Raw genomic sequence first — 20,622 nt, 5'->3', positions numbered from 1 at the left:
AAAGTACAAAAGTTATATCTGGTTTGCCCATGTCTCCACCATGTTTCCCTCATCACAAAAACAAATGTAGTCACACTGTGTGAGATGAGATGGAGCTGTAGTAGTTGATGAGCAAAGTTATGAGTTATTTAGGTTAGTAGGTGAACTAGTTAAAAAAATAGGTAAACAAAAACATCTGTAACAAGCAAAGATTTCAACAACAGCATTTGTGTTTTAAAGTCGTCAGGGGCAGAATAAGTAATTCTATCAGACAGTGGAAAGTTGTCTGACAGCTAATGTGATAGTTGCCTTACCAACAAATGTATTTCTAAAGGAGTAAATAACATTGTGGGGATAACTGACAACAATGTAAGAATGAATCTTTGTGTTAAGCTCATATAACCTCTAGCTTGCTCTGCTTGGTATGAGGGGGGGAGAAGCAGCTGGTGACTTGTGGGAGGAGATATCAAGCCATGTCCTTAGTTGAATTCTGTGTACTTCTGCTTCTGAAGCAACTGGAGGAACAGTGTTTGTCATTTTCCATGAGACCAAATCATACTGAGGCCACTGCTGTGCAACATAGGTGTGGTCCAACTGAAACAAACCATAAGACAAAGACAGCTTTGCCTGGAAAGTACACAAAATTACAGAAAGTACCAATGTGACAAATCATCATGTGATGTATTATATATGGAGTATAAAAGTTTGTGACACCCAGCATTTATGAGTATAAACTGTTGTCATTTAGGGACAGACAGGAAAATGAGCTATAGAATAAACAGAAATATCCAGGGATGACTCAACCTCAGATTATGTGTCAGAGCCGGTTACCTTGGCAACGCGAAATAGTCAACTCGGTCGCTTCTTGTGACAAACTTAGGATTTTAACGGTAAAAAACAACATTAATGTATTAACAATTGATTTAAAATTTATTTCTATAAGTGCTCATGGTATAAGCCGGATAATGCCCTTCGAGGTGTCCATTATCATTAATTAATGAACAATAGGGGGGCAGTTGCTTCCTCGACCGGGTGTTATCCCTTACTTAACTTATGTTAAGAAAAAGAAAAAGAAGAAGAAGAAGAAAAAAAGGGTATATATGGGTCACAAAAAAAGCTGCTACAGCTATTCTGGTTTAAAACATGAAAGTGAACACATAAAAGTAAATAAATGCAACATTTTCAATTTTTTGGACCACAGTAAAACTTAGCAAGTGTATTGTATATATTTACTACACAATAAAACAATCAGCTGTATAACAAAAACAGGGGGAAAAAACAAAAAACAAAAAACAAAAAAAACAAAAACAATAGATCTATGAAATAAACTAGATATCCTAAAAAAAAGAGTATGCTGTCAAATACTTTTCTCCCAACCCCTTTTGACCTGTCCTCATAAAGAGACTGGACACAACTAATCGTTAGCATATTAGCATAATTGTCAAAATCGAATTTTAATCAATATTTTAAATAAATGCCTAAGTCATATTTTTTGGGTTTTTTTTTTAGGCAATGATGCAGAGTCAATCAGCAATTTTAAGAGAGTTAGACAGATATCATAATTTAGCCAAAATATGACTTGGTCAATTACACTATGAGGCTAATAATATTAAACGGTTGTTCTTTTACAGCATGTCCTCACATAACTCCACTTGATATGCAGAGTTTAGAGGTGACATTCAACACCCAAATTGCTTAAGCCATGACTTTGTCAACTTTTTTAGTCATGGTAAACTATTTTTGGTCAGCACATGATGGCAGTATGCCACAAAAAACACTGCTGAAGGGCTACATGAACACAAAAATAGCCTCATGACATGGCAGAAAATGGTTTGGCCCTCTACATTTTCCCAGCTGAAGAGTTTGCTAAATGTGTGTGATGTAGGGCAAAATAATAAGATGAAAAGATTATTTAGATGAAACATGGTAATTTATAGACCTACTACAATCCAGGTTTTAAAATATTAAAGGAAAGTAAGAGTGAATTATTGCAATCTGAAGCCTTGACCCTACGATACTGTGTGTTTATCAGATTTAATAATCCTGTTGCCAACTGCTCCTGAACTACAGACAGTCAGCACATTTTAACCCCTTGATAATGTATAACACTGTTAATCTGATGCTGTTTCAAGACCTACAACCTAAACTGTGCTTTCCTCAATACTGAGAAACATTTGTCTATGATCTAGCCACAAAAAGAAGAGAACAAGAGTCCTGCAAATGATTGATAACAATGACACACCGGGGATGTTTTTAAGTTAACACTCAAGTCTGAGCACATGTGTAACATCTTTGCATGTTCTCTCCATGCATGCATGGTTTTCTTCAGGTACTTCAAGCTTCCTCCCATCGTCCACAAATATGCATGTTATGTTAAATAGTAATTCTCAACTGACCCCAATAGGAATGAGTTTATGTTCATGTGGTTGTTTGTTTCACTGGGATCTGTTTTATCCCTCTGATGGACTGGTGAAAGCCCACCCATAAAGCCACGATCAGAGGATGAGGTATAGTTTCAACAGAATTCATAACCTGTGGTTTTTAAATGACTTTAGATTTGTTCAAGGCATATCTCAGTAAAGACACAAATATTCAATTAACTGACTTTTTCAAACAGCATTGTTAAAATTCATTAACAGATAAAAATAAACACGACGACAACAACTGCCTGTTGATGCTGCACAGCAGGCCACGGAGAAGAAAAATTCCCATTCAAGTTCCATTCATGGGCAGTAAGATTTATTTTTCAGTAAACAGTCGTTCCATTGCTGTGAGAAAATATTACAATAAATATTTAACTCAAATAAAGACATTAAACACCATTGACTTATGTTCAATAAAATAAAATAGATAAATATGTGGGTCACAAGGAAAAGCTGCCATTCTGGTATAAAACATGAAAGTAAACACATAAAAGTTAATAAATGCAATATTTTCAATATATTTGACCACAGTAAAACTTAGCAAGTGTATTGTATATATTTGCTACACAATAAAACAATCAGCTGTATAACAAAAACAGGAAAAAACCACCAATAGAACAATAAAGTAAACTACAGCGTTGGTTATTCTAACTTAAATCATACTGCCCTGTGATCGTATAGAAAATGAAAGTTCTGCTGACTGACCTGCAGAAAGTCATGGATAAAGAAAAAAACCTTAAGAAAGTTGTCAAATAATGGCTGGTTACTTTTATGAGGGGGATATAGAGGTTGTTTTTAACCCCCCTTTGAAATTGGTGAGCCTACTACACTTAACAAGATTGTCCAGCAAATCTGGAAGAAGCCTGCGTTTGTCTGATTTCTTCACATTCTTCAGCGCCTCGACACATTTTATCTGGAACACAATACATCAAGTTCAGAACATAAACATTGATTGATAATGCTAAATTTGTTACACTACCTGGCAGCTGCTTTACAGCTCGGAGTGTGAAAGTGTGAGCTAGTAATCTTATAACTTTTAAAGGAATTTTTTTAAAATAAAATCTCACCTCTGTTTCATTGATGAACACATTGAGGTTTCGCAAAACCTTCATGTCTCCACGATCTTTTGTGTTTTTGTGGTGGTCATTCAAGATCTGCTGGACTTTGCAGTAGAAAGTACCCTATTGGGAAGATGAAGATTATTTAATAATGTTTATGCATAGAAAAATTCTACATGAAAATGCAGATGTTGCATATAGCAGCAGTTTTAAAGACAACTCTACTCACATTGCATCCAGCGTCTGCCAGATCCGTCACATCCTCCACAAAGAAGTCCTGCAACACAGAAAAAATACATTAGATAACTAAATACTTTTAAGATGACAAGTTGTATTATCACAAAGCATCAATAAGCTGCTGCAGAAATAGCATGTTAACCATCAGCTGTACTCATCAGATGAGTTTCTTACCTGGTAGAGGCTTCTGTTGTAATTTGTAGCCTCATCAATAACGTGGTTGAGGGCATTATTCGTAGGAGCTGGGCAGACCAGGTGAGCAACAGCAGAGACCAGAAGAAGTACTAGCATCTCCATACTTGCTTATTGTTGGGCGACTCCTCAGGAAAAATATTTTCAAGAAGCCTCTGAAATGCTTGACTGCTTAATTTTCAGCTTTCAGTTTGCTTTGAAAACACGGACTGAGAGCACCGAATTTATACCTGCTTTGATCACGCCTCCACCGTGTTTCCTCCTTTACAAAAACCAATTGCTGTCACAGCCTATGTGAGATAAGAGAATGGTGGTTGATGAGAAAAAAAAAAAAAAAATCTGCTGGTTTTCTCTGAAATAGTTGGGTTGGTTGCTGTAATGATTTAAAAAATGGTGACAAGCAAAAATTCCAGTTAAGACCAAAACTTCTGAGTTTCAGAAGAAATTTATTAACAGAAATGATGAAACAAGGAAGTCTAAACAAAAACTATTTCTTTATTGCTCCTGTTAATCTTTGGTTACTGTCAGAATTATAAATGCATAATAATTTTAAATCAATGCAGTTTTTTGTTTCATGTATGTGCACAGAACTGGATAACCAATTCAACCACATCAGGCTGAAGCTACTCATGTCATAAACATAGATCCTTTCCTCTGCTGTCAGTTTGGGTTCTCAGGCACTGGAATGACTTTTTTTTTGGTAAAAGCAGAAAACCAGTTATCAGTTATTAATGTTAGGGTTAATGAAGAGTGATATCCTAAAGTAACAAAAAAGAAAAATGAAACAGAAAACCCCACATCCTGCAATGTGGCATCAATATTTAGTAATATCTTAATTGTAGCCAATTAAAGATCTGAGTTTAATTTCTAAAGAGTTAAACTGTCCAAGCACATTCAAACATAAAGCAGAGCTGCATTTCTAAAGGCGTGTACAGTCACTTCAGTGGAGATAGGATGAGAGGGAGGAGATGCTGCACTTTGTGATTTCGGAGTTCTGGTCCTGATTCTTCCGGATCCGGTAGAAGTGCTCGATGTAACTGGACCGGCCCAGCAGCTCCACAAAGTCTTCATCGTGTGTGATGATGAGCAGCTGGAAGTTACGCTGACGAGAGCGACTCTTGATTATTCTGGAGAGAAGAGTGAGGAGACAAATTCACAACTCATGTGGTTCACACTGTAATGTGTAATAAGAAGATGCAGAATAATGAAACTTGTAAAAAGTAAACTACTATTATTTATCTAGTATGTAGAATATTTAACTGTATCATGTCAGGTGGTCTAAACTGGTTGTAATTAATCTCATCTTTCATGCTTTTATTGTAAATTGTTCTGTTCAATCTGGAAAGAGGAAGAATAAAAATGGAAAAGCACTAAAAAAAAAAGTTACTTGCCAAAGCCCAGTTCTTTTTCACAGCTCTTTTTAATGTCTTGCTATGGGATACACCCCTCTGTGTATTCCTCAGAAGCATTTATCACAATATAACAGTCCTGTTTAGTTGGTGATTGTCGTGCCCTTGTCATATTATCTTTAAGTAGTTTGTGCTATGACACACTTTTAATTAAGATAAGAACCTATTCTTACTTTGCCCAGCAAGGAGGGTCCTGCATGAACAAACCTTTAAACAGAACCCAGGATGCAGCCAGGCCCCAAGTGGAGTTAGCACGCAGGCCTGTAAGTATGTACTAAAACAATCAAACCCACAATCTAATGAGAAAGCTGTTACTTTTCAACAGGTCTGTCCACAAGGGGTTTTTCCCATGAAGCAAAGAGTTGGTCTCTCCTCTCAACCCCTTTAGTCCTGTCCACATAAAGAGACTGGACACAACTAATCGTTAGCATATTAGCATTTTTGTCGAAGTTGCACTCTAATTAATATTTTAAATAATTGCCTAAGTCATATTTTTTGTTTCTTTAGGCAATGATGCAGAATCAATCAGTAATATTAGGAGAGGACAGTTAGATATAATAATTTTGCCAAAATATGACTTGGTCAATTACACTATGAGGCTAATAATATTAAACGGTTGTTCTTTTACAGCATGTCCTCACATAACTCCACTTGATATGCAGAGTTTAGAGGTGACATTCAACACCCAAATTGCTTAAGCCATGACTTTGTCAACTTTTTTAGTCATGGTAAACTATTTTTGGTCAGCACATGATGGCAGTATGCCACAAAAAACACTGCTGAAGGGCTACATGAACACAAAAATAGCCTCATGACATGGCAGAAAATGGTATGGCCCTCAACATTTTCCCAGCTGAAGAGTTTGCTAAATGTGTGTGATGTAGGGCAAAATAATAAGATGAAAAGATTATTTAGATGAAAAATGGACATTTATTGAAATACTACAATCCTGGTTTGGTGGGTGGAAAAATGTGGCATTTTGTACAACTGTAGATTATTAAATAAAAGCAAGAGTGAATTATTGCAATCTGAAGCCTTGACCCTACGATACTGTGTGTTTATCAGATTTAATAATCCTGTTGCCAACTGCTCCTGAACTACAGATAGTCAGCACATTTTAACCCCTTGATAATGTATAACACTTAATCTGATGCTGTTTCAAGACCTACAACCTAAACTATGCTTTCCTCAATACTGAGAAACATTTGTCTATGATCTAGCCACAAAAAGAAGAGAACAAGAGTCCTGCACATGATTGATAACAATGACACACCGGGGATGTTTTTAAGTTAACACTCAAGTCCGAGCACATGTGTGACATCTTTGCATGTTCTCTCCATGCATGCATGGTTTTCTTCAGGTACTTCAAGCTTCCTCCCATCGTCCACAAATATGCATGTTATGTTAAATAGTAATTCTCAACTGACCCCAATAGGAATGAGTTTATGTTCATGTGGGTGTTTGTCTCACTGGGATCTGTTTTATCCCTCTGATGGACTGGTGAAAGCCCACCCATAAAGCCACGATCAGAGGATGAGGTATAGTTTCAACAGAATTCATAACCTGTGGTTTTTAAATGACTCTTTAGATTTGTTCAAGGCATATCTCAGTAAAGACGCTAATATTAAATTAACTGACTTTTTCAAACAGCATTGTTAAAATTCATTAACAGATAAAAATAAACATGACGACAACAACTGCCTGTTGATGCTGCACAGCAGGCCACGGAGAAGAAAAATTCCCATTCAAGTTCCATTCATGGGCAGTAAGATTTATTTTTCAGTAAACAGTCGTTCCATTGCTGTGAGAAAATATTACAATAAATATTTAACTCAAATAAAGACATTAAACACCATTGACTTATGTTCAATAAAATAAAATAGATAAATATGTGGGTCACAAGGAAATGCTGCCATTCTGGTATAAAACATGAAAGTAAACACATAAAAGTTAATAAATGCAATATTTTCAATATATTTGACCACAGTAAAACTTAGCAAGTGTATTGTATATATTTGCTACACAATAAAACAATCAGCTGTATAACAAAAACAGGAAAAAACCACCAATAGAACAATAAAGTAAACTACAGCGTTGGTTATTCTAACTTAAATCATACTGCCCTGTGATCGTATAGAAAATGAAAGTTCTGCTGACTGACCTGCAGAAAGTCATGGATAAAGAAAAAACCTTAAGAAAGTTGTCAAATAATGACTGGTTACTTTTATGAGGGGGATATAGAGGTTGTTTTTAACCCCCCTTTGAAATTGGTGAGCCTACTACACTTAACAAGATTGTCCAGCAAATCTGGAAGAAGCCTGCGTTTGTCTGATTTCTTCACATTCTTCAGCGCCTCGACACATTTTATCTGGAACACAATACATCAAGTTCAGAACATAAACATTGATTGATAATGCTAAATTTGTTACACTACCTGGCAGCTGCTTTACAGCTCGGAGTGTGAAAGTGTGAGCTAGTGATCTTATACCTTTCTAAGGAATTGTTTTAAAATAAAATCTCACCTCTGTTTCATTGATGAACACATTGAGGTTTCGCAAAACCTTCATGTCTCCACGATCTTTTGTGTTTTTGTGGTGGTCATTCAAGATCTGCTGGACTTTGCAGTAGAAAGTACCCTATTGGGAAGATGAGGATTATTTAATAATGTGTATGCATAGAAAAATTCTACATGAAAATGCAGATGTTGCATATAGCAGCAGTTTTAAAGACAACTCTACTCACATTGCATCCAGCGTCTGCCAGATCCGTCACATCCTCCACAAAGAAGTCCTGCAACACAGAAAATATACATTACATAACTAAATACTTTTAAGATGACAAGTTGTATTATCACAAAGCATCAATAAGCTGCTGCAGAAATAGCATGTTAACCATCAGCTGTACTCATCAGATGAGTTTCTTACCTGGTAGAGGCTTCTGTTGTAATTTGTAGCCTCATCAATAACGTGGTTGAGGGCATTATTTGCAGGAGCTGGGTAGACCAGGTGAGCCACAGCAGAGACCAGAAGAAGTACTAGCATCTCCATACTTGCTGATTGTTGGGTGACTCCTCAGGAAAAATATTTTCAAGAAGCCTCTGAAATGCTTGACTGCTTAATTTTCAGCTTTCAGTTTGCTTTGAAAACACGGACTGAGAGCACCGAATTTATACCTGCTTTGATCACGCCTCCACCGTGTTTCCTCCTTTACAAAAACCAATTGCTGTCGCAAACTATGTGAGATAAGAGAATTGTGGTTGATGAGCCCCCCCCCAAAAAATCTGTTGGTTTTCTCTGAAATAGTTGGGTTGGTTGCTGTAATGATTTAAAAAATGATGAGAAGCAAAAATTCCAGTTAAGACAAAAACTGATATTCAGAAGAAATTTATTAACAGAAATGATGAAACAAGGAAGTCTAAACAAAAACCATTCCTTTATTGCTCCCGTTAATCTTTGGTTAATGTCAGAATTAAATGCAGAATATTTTTAAATCAATGCAGTTTTTTGTTTCATGTATGTGCACAGAACTGGATAACCAATTCAACCACATCAGGCTGAAGCTACTCATGTCATAAACATAGATCCTATCCTCTGCTGTCAGTTTGGGTTCTCAGGCACTGGAATGACTTTTTTTTTGGTAAAAGCAGAAAACCAGTTATCAGTTATTAATGTTAGGGTTAATGAAGAGTGATATCCTAAAGTAACAAAAAAGAAAAATGAAACAGAAAACCCCACATCCTGCAATGTGGCATCAATATTTAGTAATATCTTAATTGTAGCCAATTAAAGATCTGAGTTTAATTTCTAAAGAGTTAAACTGTCCAAGCACATTCAAACATAAAGCAGAGCTGCATTTCTAAAGGCGTGTACAGTCACTTCAGTGGAGATAGGATGAGAGGGAGGAGATGCTGCACTTTGTGATTTCGGAGTTCTGGTCCTGATTCTTCCGGATCCGGTAGAAGTGCTCGATGTAACTGGACCGGCCCAGCAGCTCCACAAAGTCTTCATCGTGTGTGATGATGAGCAGCTGGAAGTTACGCTGACGAGAGCGACTCTTAATTATTCTGGAGAGAAGAGTGAGGAGACAAATTCACAACTCATGTGGTTCACACTGTAATGTGTAATAAGAAGATGCAGAATAATGAAACTTGTAAAAAGTAAACTACTATTATTTATCTAGTATGTAGAATATTTAACTGTATCATGTCAGGTGGTCTAAACTGGTTGTAATTAATCTCATCTTTCATGATTTTATTGTAAATTGTTCTGTTCAATCTAGAAAGAGGAAGAATAAAAATGGAAAAGCACCAAAAAAAAAAAGTTACTTGCCAAAGCCCAGTTCTTTTTCACGGCTCTTTTTAATGTCTTGCTATGGGATACACCCCTCTGTGTATTCCTCAGAAGCATTTATCACAATATAACAATCCTGTTTAGTTGGTGATTGTCGTGCCCTTGTCATATTATCTTTAAGTAGTTTGTGCTATGACACACTTTTAATTAAGATAAGAACCTATTCTTACTTTGCCCAGCAAGGAGGGTCCTGCATGAACAAACCTTTAAACAGAACCCAGGATGCAGCCAAGCCCCAAGTGGAGTTAGCACGCAGGCCTGTAAGTATGTACTAAAACAATCAAACCCACGATCTAATGAGAAAGCTGCTACTTTTCAACAGGTCTGTTCACAAGGGGTTTTTCCCATGAAGCAAAGAGTTGGTCTCTCCTCTCAACCCCTTTTGTCCTGTCCACATAAATAGACTGGACACAACTAATCGTTAGCATATTAGCGTAATTGTCAAAATTCAATTTTAATCAATATTTTAAATAATTGCCTAAGTCATATTCATTTATTTATTTATTTTTCAGGCAATGTTGCAGAGTCAATCAGCGATATTAGGAGAGGACAGTTACATATATACTGTTGTGGACAAAATTGTTGGTACCCTTCGGTTAATGAAAGAAAAACTCACAATGGCCACAGAAATAACTTGAATCTGACAAAAGTAATAATAAATAAAAATTCAGTCAGATGTTGCTTTTCAACCATGCTTCAAAAGAATTATTTAAAAAAGATAAACTCATGAAACAGGGCTGGACAAAAATGATGGTACCCCTAGAAAAGACTGAAAATAATGTGACCAAAGGGACATGTTAATCCAAAGTGTGTCCATTAATTTGCATCACAGGTGTCTACAATCTTGTAACCAGTCAGTATGACTATATATAGGGCTACAGGTAGCCACTGTGGTGTTTGGTGACATGGTGTGTACCACACTAAACATGGACCAGAGGAAGCAAAGGGAAGAGTTGTCTCAGGAGATTAGAAAGAAAATTATAGACAAGCATGTTAAAGGTAAAGGCTATAAAAACATCTTCAAGCAGCTTGATGTTACTGTGACTACAGTTGCACATATTATTCAGAAATTTAAGATCCAAGGGGAACCTCCCTGGAGATGGCTGCAGGAGGAAAATTGATGACAAATCAAAGACGGATAATACAAATGGTAACAAAAGAGCCCAGAAAAACTTCTAAAGAGATTAAAGGTGAACTTCAAGCTCAAGGAACATCAGTGTCAGATCGCACCATCCGTCGTTGTTTGAGCCAAAGTGGACTTAATGGGAGACGACTAAGGAGGACACCATTGTTGAAAACAAATCAATAAAAAGCCAAACTACATGTTGACAAGCCACAAAGCTTCTGGGTGAATATCATATGGATAGATCAGCTCTACGTTTACAGAGGGAAAAATGAAGCATATGAAGAAAAGAACACCGTCCCTACTGTAAAACATGGAGGAGGCTCTGTTATGTTCTGGGGCTGCTTTGCTGCATCTGGCACAGGGTGCCTTGAATCTGTGCAGGTACAATGAAATCTCAAGACTATCAAGAGATTCTAGAGAGAAATGTGCTGGCCGGTGTCAGAAAGCTTGGTCTCAGTCGCAGGTCATGGGTTTTGCAAAAAGATAATGACCCAAAACACAGCTAAAAACACCCAAGAATGGCTGAAAACACTGGACTATTCTAAAGTGGCTTTCTATGAGCCCTGACCTAAATCCTATTGAGCATCTTTGGAAGGAGCTGAAAAATGCCATCTGTAAATTCAAACCTGAGACAACTGGAGCAGTTTGCTTATGAGGAGTTGGCCAAAATACCTGCTGAGAGGTGCAGAAGACTCATTGACAGTTACAGGAATCGTTTTATTGCAGTGATTGCCCCAAAAGGTTGTGCAACAAAATATTAAGTTAAGGGTACCATCATTGTTGTCCAGGTCTGTTTCATGAGTTTATTTTTTTTAAATAATTCTGTTGAAGCATGGTTGAAAAGCAATGTCTGACTTTCATTGGTTAAATTTCACAGAATTTTTATTTATTATTACTTTTGTCAGATTCAAGTTATTTCTGTGACCATTGTGAGTTTTTCTTTCATTAATCGAAGGGTACCAACAATTTTGTCCACGTGTAATTTAGCCAAAATATGACTTGGTCAATTACACTGTGAGGCTAACAATATGCAGCTGTTGTTCTTTTACACCATGTCCTCACATAACTACTTGGTATGCAGAGCTGACGTTCAACACCCTGACTGCTTAAGACATGATTTTGTTAACTTTTTATTAGTCATGACAGACTATTAATGGTCAGATTATGATAGCAGTATGGCACAAAAAAATTGTGGGTGCAGATGGGCTACAACTAATGGATCCATTAAGGTTATTTCAGACTTTGCCATGTTCTCAAAATCTAGGGAGGAAGCCTTTTGTATTTAAATTTTACCACTGAAGAGACAGTCCTTTCGCAAGACCAAAGGCACCTCCAGCAGTTTCAGAAAACAGGAGTAGATGTTTTGTTCCATTGTGGCGTGGGGTCATATCTGGTGGTATCCTTTAATACAACAGGCTGAGGTTTGTTTAGCCTGGATGCAGCGCACTTACACACTACCTGCATGTCCATGCTTTTAACGGGAGAAGCTGGTGGCTCTCCCTGCGACGCCGAAATTGTGTTAGGCATTGCAACCTAAGCAGAAGGAATGGAAATTTTGTTCTCATCTTTGTCTTTCTTGGATGAGAGGCTTGGCGGTTTTCTCTTCATCCTCCTCATAACTTGTGGGCAAGTAAGTCTTTGCTTGAAAAGCTAGCTTGGCATGCAAACCTTCGTCAAAGACAGTTGGCCGTATTTAAGCCCAAAGCAAGTGTCTGTGGTGTCTTTCCACCCAGATCCCAGTAGCTATTGCTTTTCTCAGACCAGCAGCTATGTTCTGCCTGGTGTGATCTGGAAAAAATGAGTCTGGAGACATTTCGTTTTCACGTTGAAATCTGCGTCAATAAAATGTAGTGGCATTTATATACGGCTCTATGGTGCAACTTGACCACAGCAGCGGTGGCGAAACATTGGACTATAGCCACGTCCTTCACAACACCCTCACCACACTCATCATGCAGGCCAAGGAGAGACACTCCACTAACATGGTGATGACATGGCAGTGATACCATTTGTCCAAAGTGTTGATGAGTTTCTTAAATCCTGGGTTGTTCACTGTGTTAACTGAGCACTGGTCTTTGATGAGAAAAAAAAAAGTTATGTTTGTTTATAAAGTTTGTTATCGCTTAGTGTCTCTGAGAGCTGGTGGATTATTTAGTCGTGACTCTTCAGTCTAACTTGAGAGGTGCTGGCATCTCGTGTTGAATAAAACCGAAGCAGTTGGGGCTGTGGGAGGAGTAAACTGAGATGGAGCAAAAAAATTGGATAATTTTTTATGATAGTTGAAAACACAGATCATAATTGAGATTAAAATTCAGATTTGGAGAAATGGAGAGTAGCATCCATGTTTGCTAGCTGAAATGCTAGCTAAAAGAGAATCTGCATTTGCTTTAAGGGTAAACAAACGCAGTATTTGCTGGTGCACTAAAACATGGGAAATAAACCTTGTGGTATAATGCTTCTTACTATGGCAAAGACCAAGAGCAGAGCAGCTATCGTCAGGCTAAGTATTGTTAACTGGAAAGACGTAATGGGACAAATGCTTCAGAAGAATGTGCAGAAGGGTGTAGTTAACATGACACAGTGGTAGGTAGAGAACGCATTAGGTCCGTAAGTCTGAGAAATGTCAAATACTGTGGCATCTTGGTTGAAAATACATAAAACCATGAGCACTTTTATTTTCTGATCTGAGTAGTGTTCTCCCCACAATCTACTGCACCATATATTAACATAAAAGCAACCTGATAGCATTGCTAATGCAAAAGCAATTTGCTAAAACAATGTACTGACTCTACAAGGGCGTGTGCCAGTGACTCAATGTTCTCTCTGTCCAGGTTGGTGGTGGGCTCATCCAAGGCCAGGATCCCACAGTTCAGACAAAATGTCTCTGCCAGAGCGAGGCGGATGATCAGGGATGCCAACACCTGGACATATATGACCACAGTTAGGGAGAAAAAAAAAAAAACAAAGTAAAAAAAGTGGAATATACATAACAAATGTAACACCTACATTAACTTAAGGTATCTGCCCATAATGCAGGGAAAAATTCAGTTTTACTTTATACATAAAATACTTTTATTCAGTGCCAGCATCTATATATTTATACTTTTCTTTGGCACCTTTTGACCAGCACTGCAGCGTCCTCTCATGTCCAAAGCTGTGTCTCCTTTCACCATAACTACTCTGTAGTTGTAAACCCGCCGCCTGACTCCAGCAGATGAATTTTCATCAACATCAGACCTGATTTCCACATACTCTATATCTGCACCAGAGACCAGAGACAAAAAAAAGGCTGAACAAGGGAGGAATGAGAAGAACAATGTACAAATTCTGCTAAATATATATACCAGTACATATTGTTTTAAATTGAGATGCACCTTGACCCCTGTAGGTGCTGCGCCACAGGTCTCTGATAATCTTATTAATCTCATCCATCTTCATGCTGTGGAACTTCATGATGGTTCTGTGAAAGTGAAAAAGAAAACAAAAACAAAAGTTCAAGTCCAATACTGGACAAGATGCTATTTTCATCCAGAAAACAACTTCTAATAAGCTTTACTTTTGTTAAATATTTATAAAAAATAAAAAAACAACAAAAAGGCCAAAGGCCATATTAAAACTAAAGTTTTAAGGCATGCATGCATTTGGGTATGCACAAATGCAAAAATGCAAACAGCATCAAGCTGACATAAATAGATAGTTATCTATAAGTTTTATGTAGGTCAAGCTGGTTTGTTGCTGCATATGTAGCTTTAATGGCTTCCAATTTTTTAAAACTTGGTTAAAAAATGAAAACAAACTTTTTTTCCACAAAATCGGTTTCATATTTGTATATGATATGTTGATATAGGCGATTTGTGGACAGCAAACTGTATGCTGCTTTCCTGCATACCAAGAAATATTTTGTCTAAGATCTAGCTTGCTAATGAGAAACAAATGTGGTTTGAAAACACCAGAGTGATGATACAATATGCAGGGTTTCCTGAAAAGACCATATATAGATAATTAAGCATCATGAAGAAAAGATGAAAGGGCACAGGAACAAGAGCAACCTTTATCTATCCATCAGACCTACTGTGACTGTTGAATTTAACTGCTTACTTGACAGATGTAAAGAATGACTACTGACTACCAGTGCGGCATGCGTTCTATAAAACAAAAAGATATAACATGACATGGTTGGATTTCATTTGAGCCTATGAAAAGTTTTCATTTGTATTGAAATACAAATGAATGTTGGTTTGGGGTACTGAAGCATAACATTTTTACAGTGGAGGCAATAGAAAGTTAAAACCCAGTTTCTCTTTTGTGCAAACATTTCTTAAGATATAAAGCTTTAGCAATCCTAGATGAATGGGCCAACATTGCCGCGTATTTAGCAGTTCTCAGTGTGTCTAGTGGTGGAGCAACACTTCAAATTGCAGTGATACAATTTGATATTACATGTGTTGCATGAGCTATCTATACACATATATATACACACACACACACATATACATACATATACATACATATATATATATATATATATATATATATATACATACATATACATACATATATATATATATATATACATACATATACATACATATATATATATATATATATACATACATATACATACATATATATATATATATATATACATACATATACATACATATATATATATATATATATACATACATATACATACATATATATATACATATATATATATATATATATATATATATATATATATATATATATATATATATATATATATATACATACATATATATATATATATATATATATATATATATACATACATATATACACACACACACTGTATTTTCTGGACTATAAATAGCTCTGGAGTATAAGTTGAATCAGTCATAACATGAATTATAAAAAACAAGCAAACAAACAAAAAAAAAAATTTCAAACAAAAAAAAAAAATATTTAAGTTGCACAAGACTATAACTTTACTTTATTAAAAAATTATCTCACAAAATCTAAGACCAAGAAAAACATTTAATCTGGAAAGGCAAATTATTCAACTGCACAATAGCACACTGAGCAACAGGCTGAATATGTGTGTCCGGTATGTTAACGTAACACCAGGGTTTCCTCCAAGGCTTTTATAAACAGCATGGAAGAACTGATCTTCTTATTACACTTAATGAACAGCTGATTGAGGTGCTGAGAAAGTAGGAAAATGTAGACATCGCATTTGGCATTTAAAGACACAGACGCTGCCACATGCACAACCACAAATATGAAATTACTGGGTTAATTGTTCATTGCAAATAAAGACACAGACAGCCCGCATCACACATTAGCAAGTCTATATCAACACACTGGCTGATTCTGCAAGGAAATGTAAAAGTAAGAGAGAAAAAGAAAGAGAGAAAGGGACAGAGCAAGATTTAAAAAAAACAACAGTCAACATAGGACTGACGTTTAACTAACTGGAGAGAGCTCACAGTACAGGTAGGATGCAAGATGGATGCCTAATCTTTAAGGAATATTCTAAAAGAAAAACAATAATGGAGAAACATTAAAGAGACAAGTCCTGCTGAAAAATGCATCATAAAAATCTATAAAGGATAGGGTGAGGAGAAGACTATAAGCCATCTCTACAATATTTCTGTAACCCTAACATTGAACAATATACTACAGACAGTGGTTTTATTGTATATGGAAATGAAAACAAACATGTACTGAAGCATGTTTCGGTTTCTCTGTGCCCAGGGTGCAGTTTAGGGTTAAGAGTGTTGCTCAGGTGCCCACAGGTGCTTTCACCCAAACACAGTTATGACACATTCATGTGCACTGGCTACGTTCTCAAGTCTCAGAACATCAGAGCTTTCTTGCAAACGGGCCCGTATTTACACCAGTTAAATCTGTACTAAAGTAGGAGGACTTTACTACATGGAGGTAAAACATGAACAGCTTGGAAATTTGGTCCTGAGAATTCATGGTTACATTGTCAGACACGAACTTGTGAAAACTTCTTACGGAAATTTAAAATTGGTTGCCAGGCAACATAACGTAGTGACATTAACGATTCATTCGTTTTTTTTTTTTTTTTTAAACTTGTCCTGTCCAGCATTGTAGCAAACAGAATGATGGTCTACCTGCTGTGTTAAGCAGAACAAATTTGCTCTGTCAAGAGGAGCTTTTTGGCATAAGGCTCCTCTTGATAATCTCCTTTCTTTATTTCTTTATTTTTATAAATATATTGTTTTATCTTTATTTATTTAGTATTATAGAATTAGTGTAACCTTGCTGGACCTGACTGGAGGGGACAGAAGAAAGAAGAAAAAAAAAGGCGGTAATGGAGAGAAATAAAAAGGAAAGGGGGGAAAAAAAAGGAAGTAGAGACGAAGATACAGTGGATAGAAGCAACGGCGCTTCAATCCAACCTAACACCAGACAACCAGCTACACAGCGACAATCTGCTACACCTGTACAGAAACAAAACAGAAAATTTCTTACAGCTTTCACAGGCAAACTAAGCTAACAGTCATTAGGAGTCTTAAAAAAATAACCAAGACAACAACAAGATGAATCACAACAACAACCAAAGTACCAAAGACACACCCATAAAATAAATAAATAAATAAAAAACCCTACGGAGGCCAGAGGCAGACTAGGGAGGCCCAGAGACCTGAGCGATCAGGCGCAATCCCTGTGTATGAACCCAAGCCACCCCACCACTAAGACTACCACGGACTCAGCCCGAGGACGGCAGAGGAAGGTTCCAGCCTGAAAAGATCTTGAATACAGACGGTGACCCAGATCACCCCCAAAATGTAATCACTTCTTCCTTTATTCCATTTCTGACATTTCCCGAAAAGGGACAGTAAAGTTTCTTACACACTGTACCTCTACGCTAACAGCTTAAGCTATTGAAACAGGGAATTAGCAACTGTTCTGTACTGTCTGCAACCTTACTGTAGACCTAGTAAGTCATTTATTTAACAAACATACTGTTCGTACACTGGCCTGAATTTTCACACAAAATCACTTTACAACTCTCAGACGTTCTCAGCCACATCAGTCTTTTCTTGGTTTTTACCCTATTACGCACATACATTGGTTTGCTGATTCATTTCAATTTTTTGTTCACTGTCAAATCACAAAATCTTACCAAGAAAATATTTTCTGCGTATTCAGACAGAAACTGTGTCATGGATACATAATTTGTCAAAGGGGTGCTAAGGCCGGTTTTCAATCATGATAACACAGCAGAAGGATGGTTTAAACAACCCACAAGTCTGAGTAAATGATTCTCATGCTTTCCTCTCCGATATTATCTTAAGTGTTGAACATACACTTCCTCAAAGAAACACTTTCTCCAAAGTTTAGACAACTTTCAAAATTGTAAATTAATCTTTGAACAAAATATAGCTTGATTGCATGGGTTTAAAATGAAAACTATTTAAAAGTTTAATTAATGTTTCCTTTAAATTTCTTAAACATTAATCTAATAATAGCTAAAACAAAAATAAAATACAAAAGTCTAAACAAAAAAAATCATATCTCCTATTGGGCCAAAGGCCAGTGACTAAAAGTGAGTTTTAAGATGCATTTTAAAATTGGACAACCAAGATGCCGTTCTGATGTTGAACGCAGATTCTTCTACATTTTAAGAGCATCAATAAAAAAACTCCAAGCACTGGCTGCACGACTGAGGAGATACACAAGCTGTAGCGACTATCTGGTCCTATCCTTTATTAGTCGCTCTGGGTACGGGGATCCTGGTTATAACACGCTTCAATGAAACACTGTCCAGACGATAAGGTATGTTCGGGTTAGCTCCCACTTATTGCATAAGAGAAATGGTTACTTGTATTCCAGAATGGCGGTATACGGCAGCAGGTGGAAAAGATAAAGATGGAGGTCGAGCTGTGATGACAAACAGGTAAGATATATGTCCAGGCATTAAGTTGTTTAGCGTTCCTCTTAGCGTTGCTCTCAGCCTACCCAAGCACACCGTGCTCTGTCGTCTCCACGCCTATATGCCCTTCCCCTCCAGCCCGCCACCAATAGTGGAGGGGAATCCAGGTCACCTGTGCCGTTCTCAATATAAACAAATACCACCACCATGATGAGCTTGGACCAAATAAGGAAGAGAAATAATGGCTCCTACACAAGCGAAATAGATGCCAGGAAAAATAAACCAGCTAAAGTGTACTAATACCACACATGCTAACCCACCAAGGCTGGACACTAACCAGTACTGGAAAAGCATGTGGGAGAAGGAGGCATCACATAACAGTGAAGCACAGCGGTCAAAAGAACTAAGAGTGGCCCACAGCTCTCTCTTGGAACAAGGTCCAGTTACTATCACAGTGGCAAATATCCAGCAAAGAATCTCAGGTATGTAGAACTGGTCAGCACCTGGTCTGGACATGATCCATGCCTACTGGCTAAAGATGCTAACTTCAATCTGTTAGCGCCTAGCGGCAAAAATTACCCACTGCCGAGGGATGGGTTACTAAGGGACGGACAGTCCTTAGAGCTGGGTATAATCACTAATTTCCTAATTCGATTTGATTCAATTCACAACAGCCTATTTTGATTAGATTCTGATTAAATCCAATCCAATTCGATATCGATTCATTTACAGTCAATTGTGTAACACCGCCTATTTATTTTTATATTAAAGACATTCAACTATTTTTATAAAACACTGAGTGCATTTACTTGGCAATAGAAATCAGTTATCTGAGAGTAATCAGATTACTGTAATAATATATATATATATATATCACCCCTGCCCCTATTTAATAAAAATAATGTGAAAGTACATTGAATACCACAACCACTTGTCAATCCCTTGCATGTTGTCAATTTTATTTATGAGTCATAACTTCTGTCATTTTAATGCATGATGACTAAGGCTTGCTGCAGGGGCAGACTAACGGCAAAATGACTCATCCAACGCTCTGTTATTATGATTTCATTTACACAAAAGGCTATCACTTTGAAGGTGAAAAATGTATAAATTGTGAAACAAAAAGGCAGGACAATGCATACAGTACTATTTCAGCCAACAGAAAACTCGTTGACACCGTAATGACTGAACAAATGTTTTTATTCTGAATTATTTGTGACGTGGAAGTTCTGACATCACTTCCCACTAATGTTGCTGCCGATGAAAGGTCTAAAAACTTTGTGGTTTAGGCTTAGTAAGCAAGACAACCAACATGTCTCATACCAGGAAAAGCACTAAAGATACTGAGATCGTTTGTGTATGCACTAAGCAGCCTTTTTTATTTTATTGAATAGTAAAATAATTATTCTAGGTGACATCAACATTTAATTATGCTTCAATTCAGACTCAACAAAATTTCTATTGAAATGACATATGAGTAACCAGTTTGTTTGATATAGTAAACCAATGTCTTACTTTTAGAGTTAAAATTTAAAGATAATTCAATTTGAATCAATTCAAATTTTATTAATCAATTTTTGTATATATTTCTTTTTCCATTGAAAACAGTGATCCTACTCTAGCGTGACATTCCTTTAGAATGACCACTTTTAATTTTTCTCAACTTTAAAGTGGGATGTAGAACTGACCAACCACAAAGTGCATACATAACTTTGGGTTAAAACTTACTGATCAAGAGCTTTGTAGTAGAGATCCAGGTCTTTTATGACCAATTCTGTTGTCCTCATTGTGATCATCTTGTTTTTGTAGCGTTCGTCTGCTTTTTCATACTGCTCCTCCCGCATTTCTTTTCTGTAAGGGATACATTTAAAATCAATCTTAATTTCAATTGAATGGCGACAGGCAAATATCTTTGCACATAATCCATAACTTGCTTGGTTATTATAAAAAGGGCATAC

The 20,622-nt window shown here is 36.7% G+C and overlaps 1 protein-coding gene across 2 annotated transcripts in view; it reads right to left on the bottom strand.

The window, feature by feature from the left end:
- Window positions 1-3,469: 3,469 nt before the first annotated feature.
- The window catches only part of rad50 (RAD50 homolog, double strand break repair protein), a 34,072-nt gene continuing 16,919 nt past the window's right edge, over window positions 3,470-20,622 (bottom strand). Inside the window, exons 24-30 of one of the 2 annotated variants that reach the window (XM_042008445.1) lie at window positions 20,393-20,515; window positions 14,148-14,233; window positions 13,890-14,032; window positions 13,561-13,694; window positions 3,872-5,016; window positions 3,690-3,737; window positions 3,470-3,583 (exon numbers count right to left, since the gene is read on the bottom strand). In XM_042008445.1, coding sequence (XP_041864379.1) covers window positions 4,830-5,016; window positions 13,561-13,694; window positions 13,890-14,032; window positions 14,148-14,233; window positions 20,393-20,515 — 673 coding nt within the window. In that variant the 3' untranslated portion in view covers window positions 3,470-3,583; window positions 3,690-3,737; window positions 3,872-4,829. Of the gene's footprint in view, window positions 3,584-3,689; window positions 3,738-3,871; window positions 5,017-8,665; window positions 9,362-13,560; window positions 13,695-13,889; window positions 14,033-14,147; window positions 14,234-20,392; window positions 20,516-20,622 lie in introns of those variants that run through there. The other variant, XM_042008444.1, reaches the window with a different exon arrangement.

Source organism: Melanotaenia boesemani, chromosome 15 (assembly GCF_017639745.1).
Source record: "Melanotaenia boesemani isolate fMelBoe1 chromosome 15, fMelBoe1.pri, whole genome shotgun sequence".
Taxonomy (NCBI): Eukaryota; Metazoa; Chordata; class Actinopteri; order Atheriniformes; family Melanotaeniidae; genus Melanotaenia; species Melanotaenia boesemani.
This window is presented reverse-complemented; position numbering and strand designations above follow the sequence as displayed.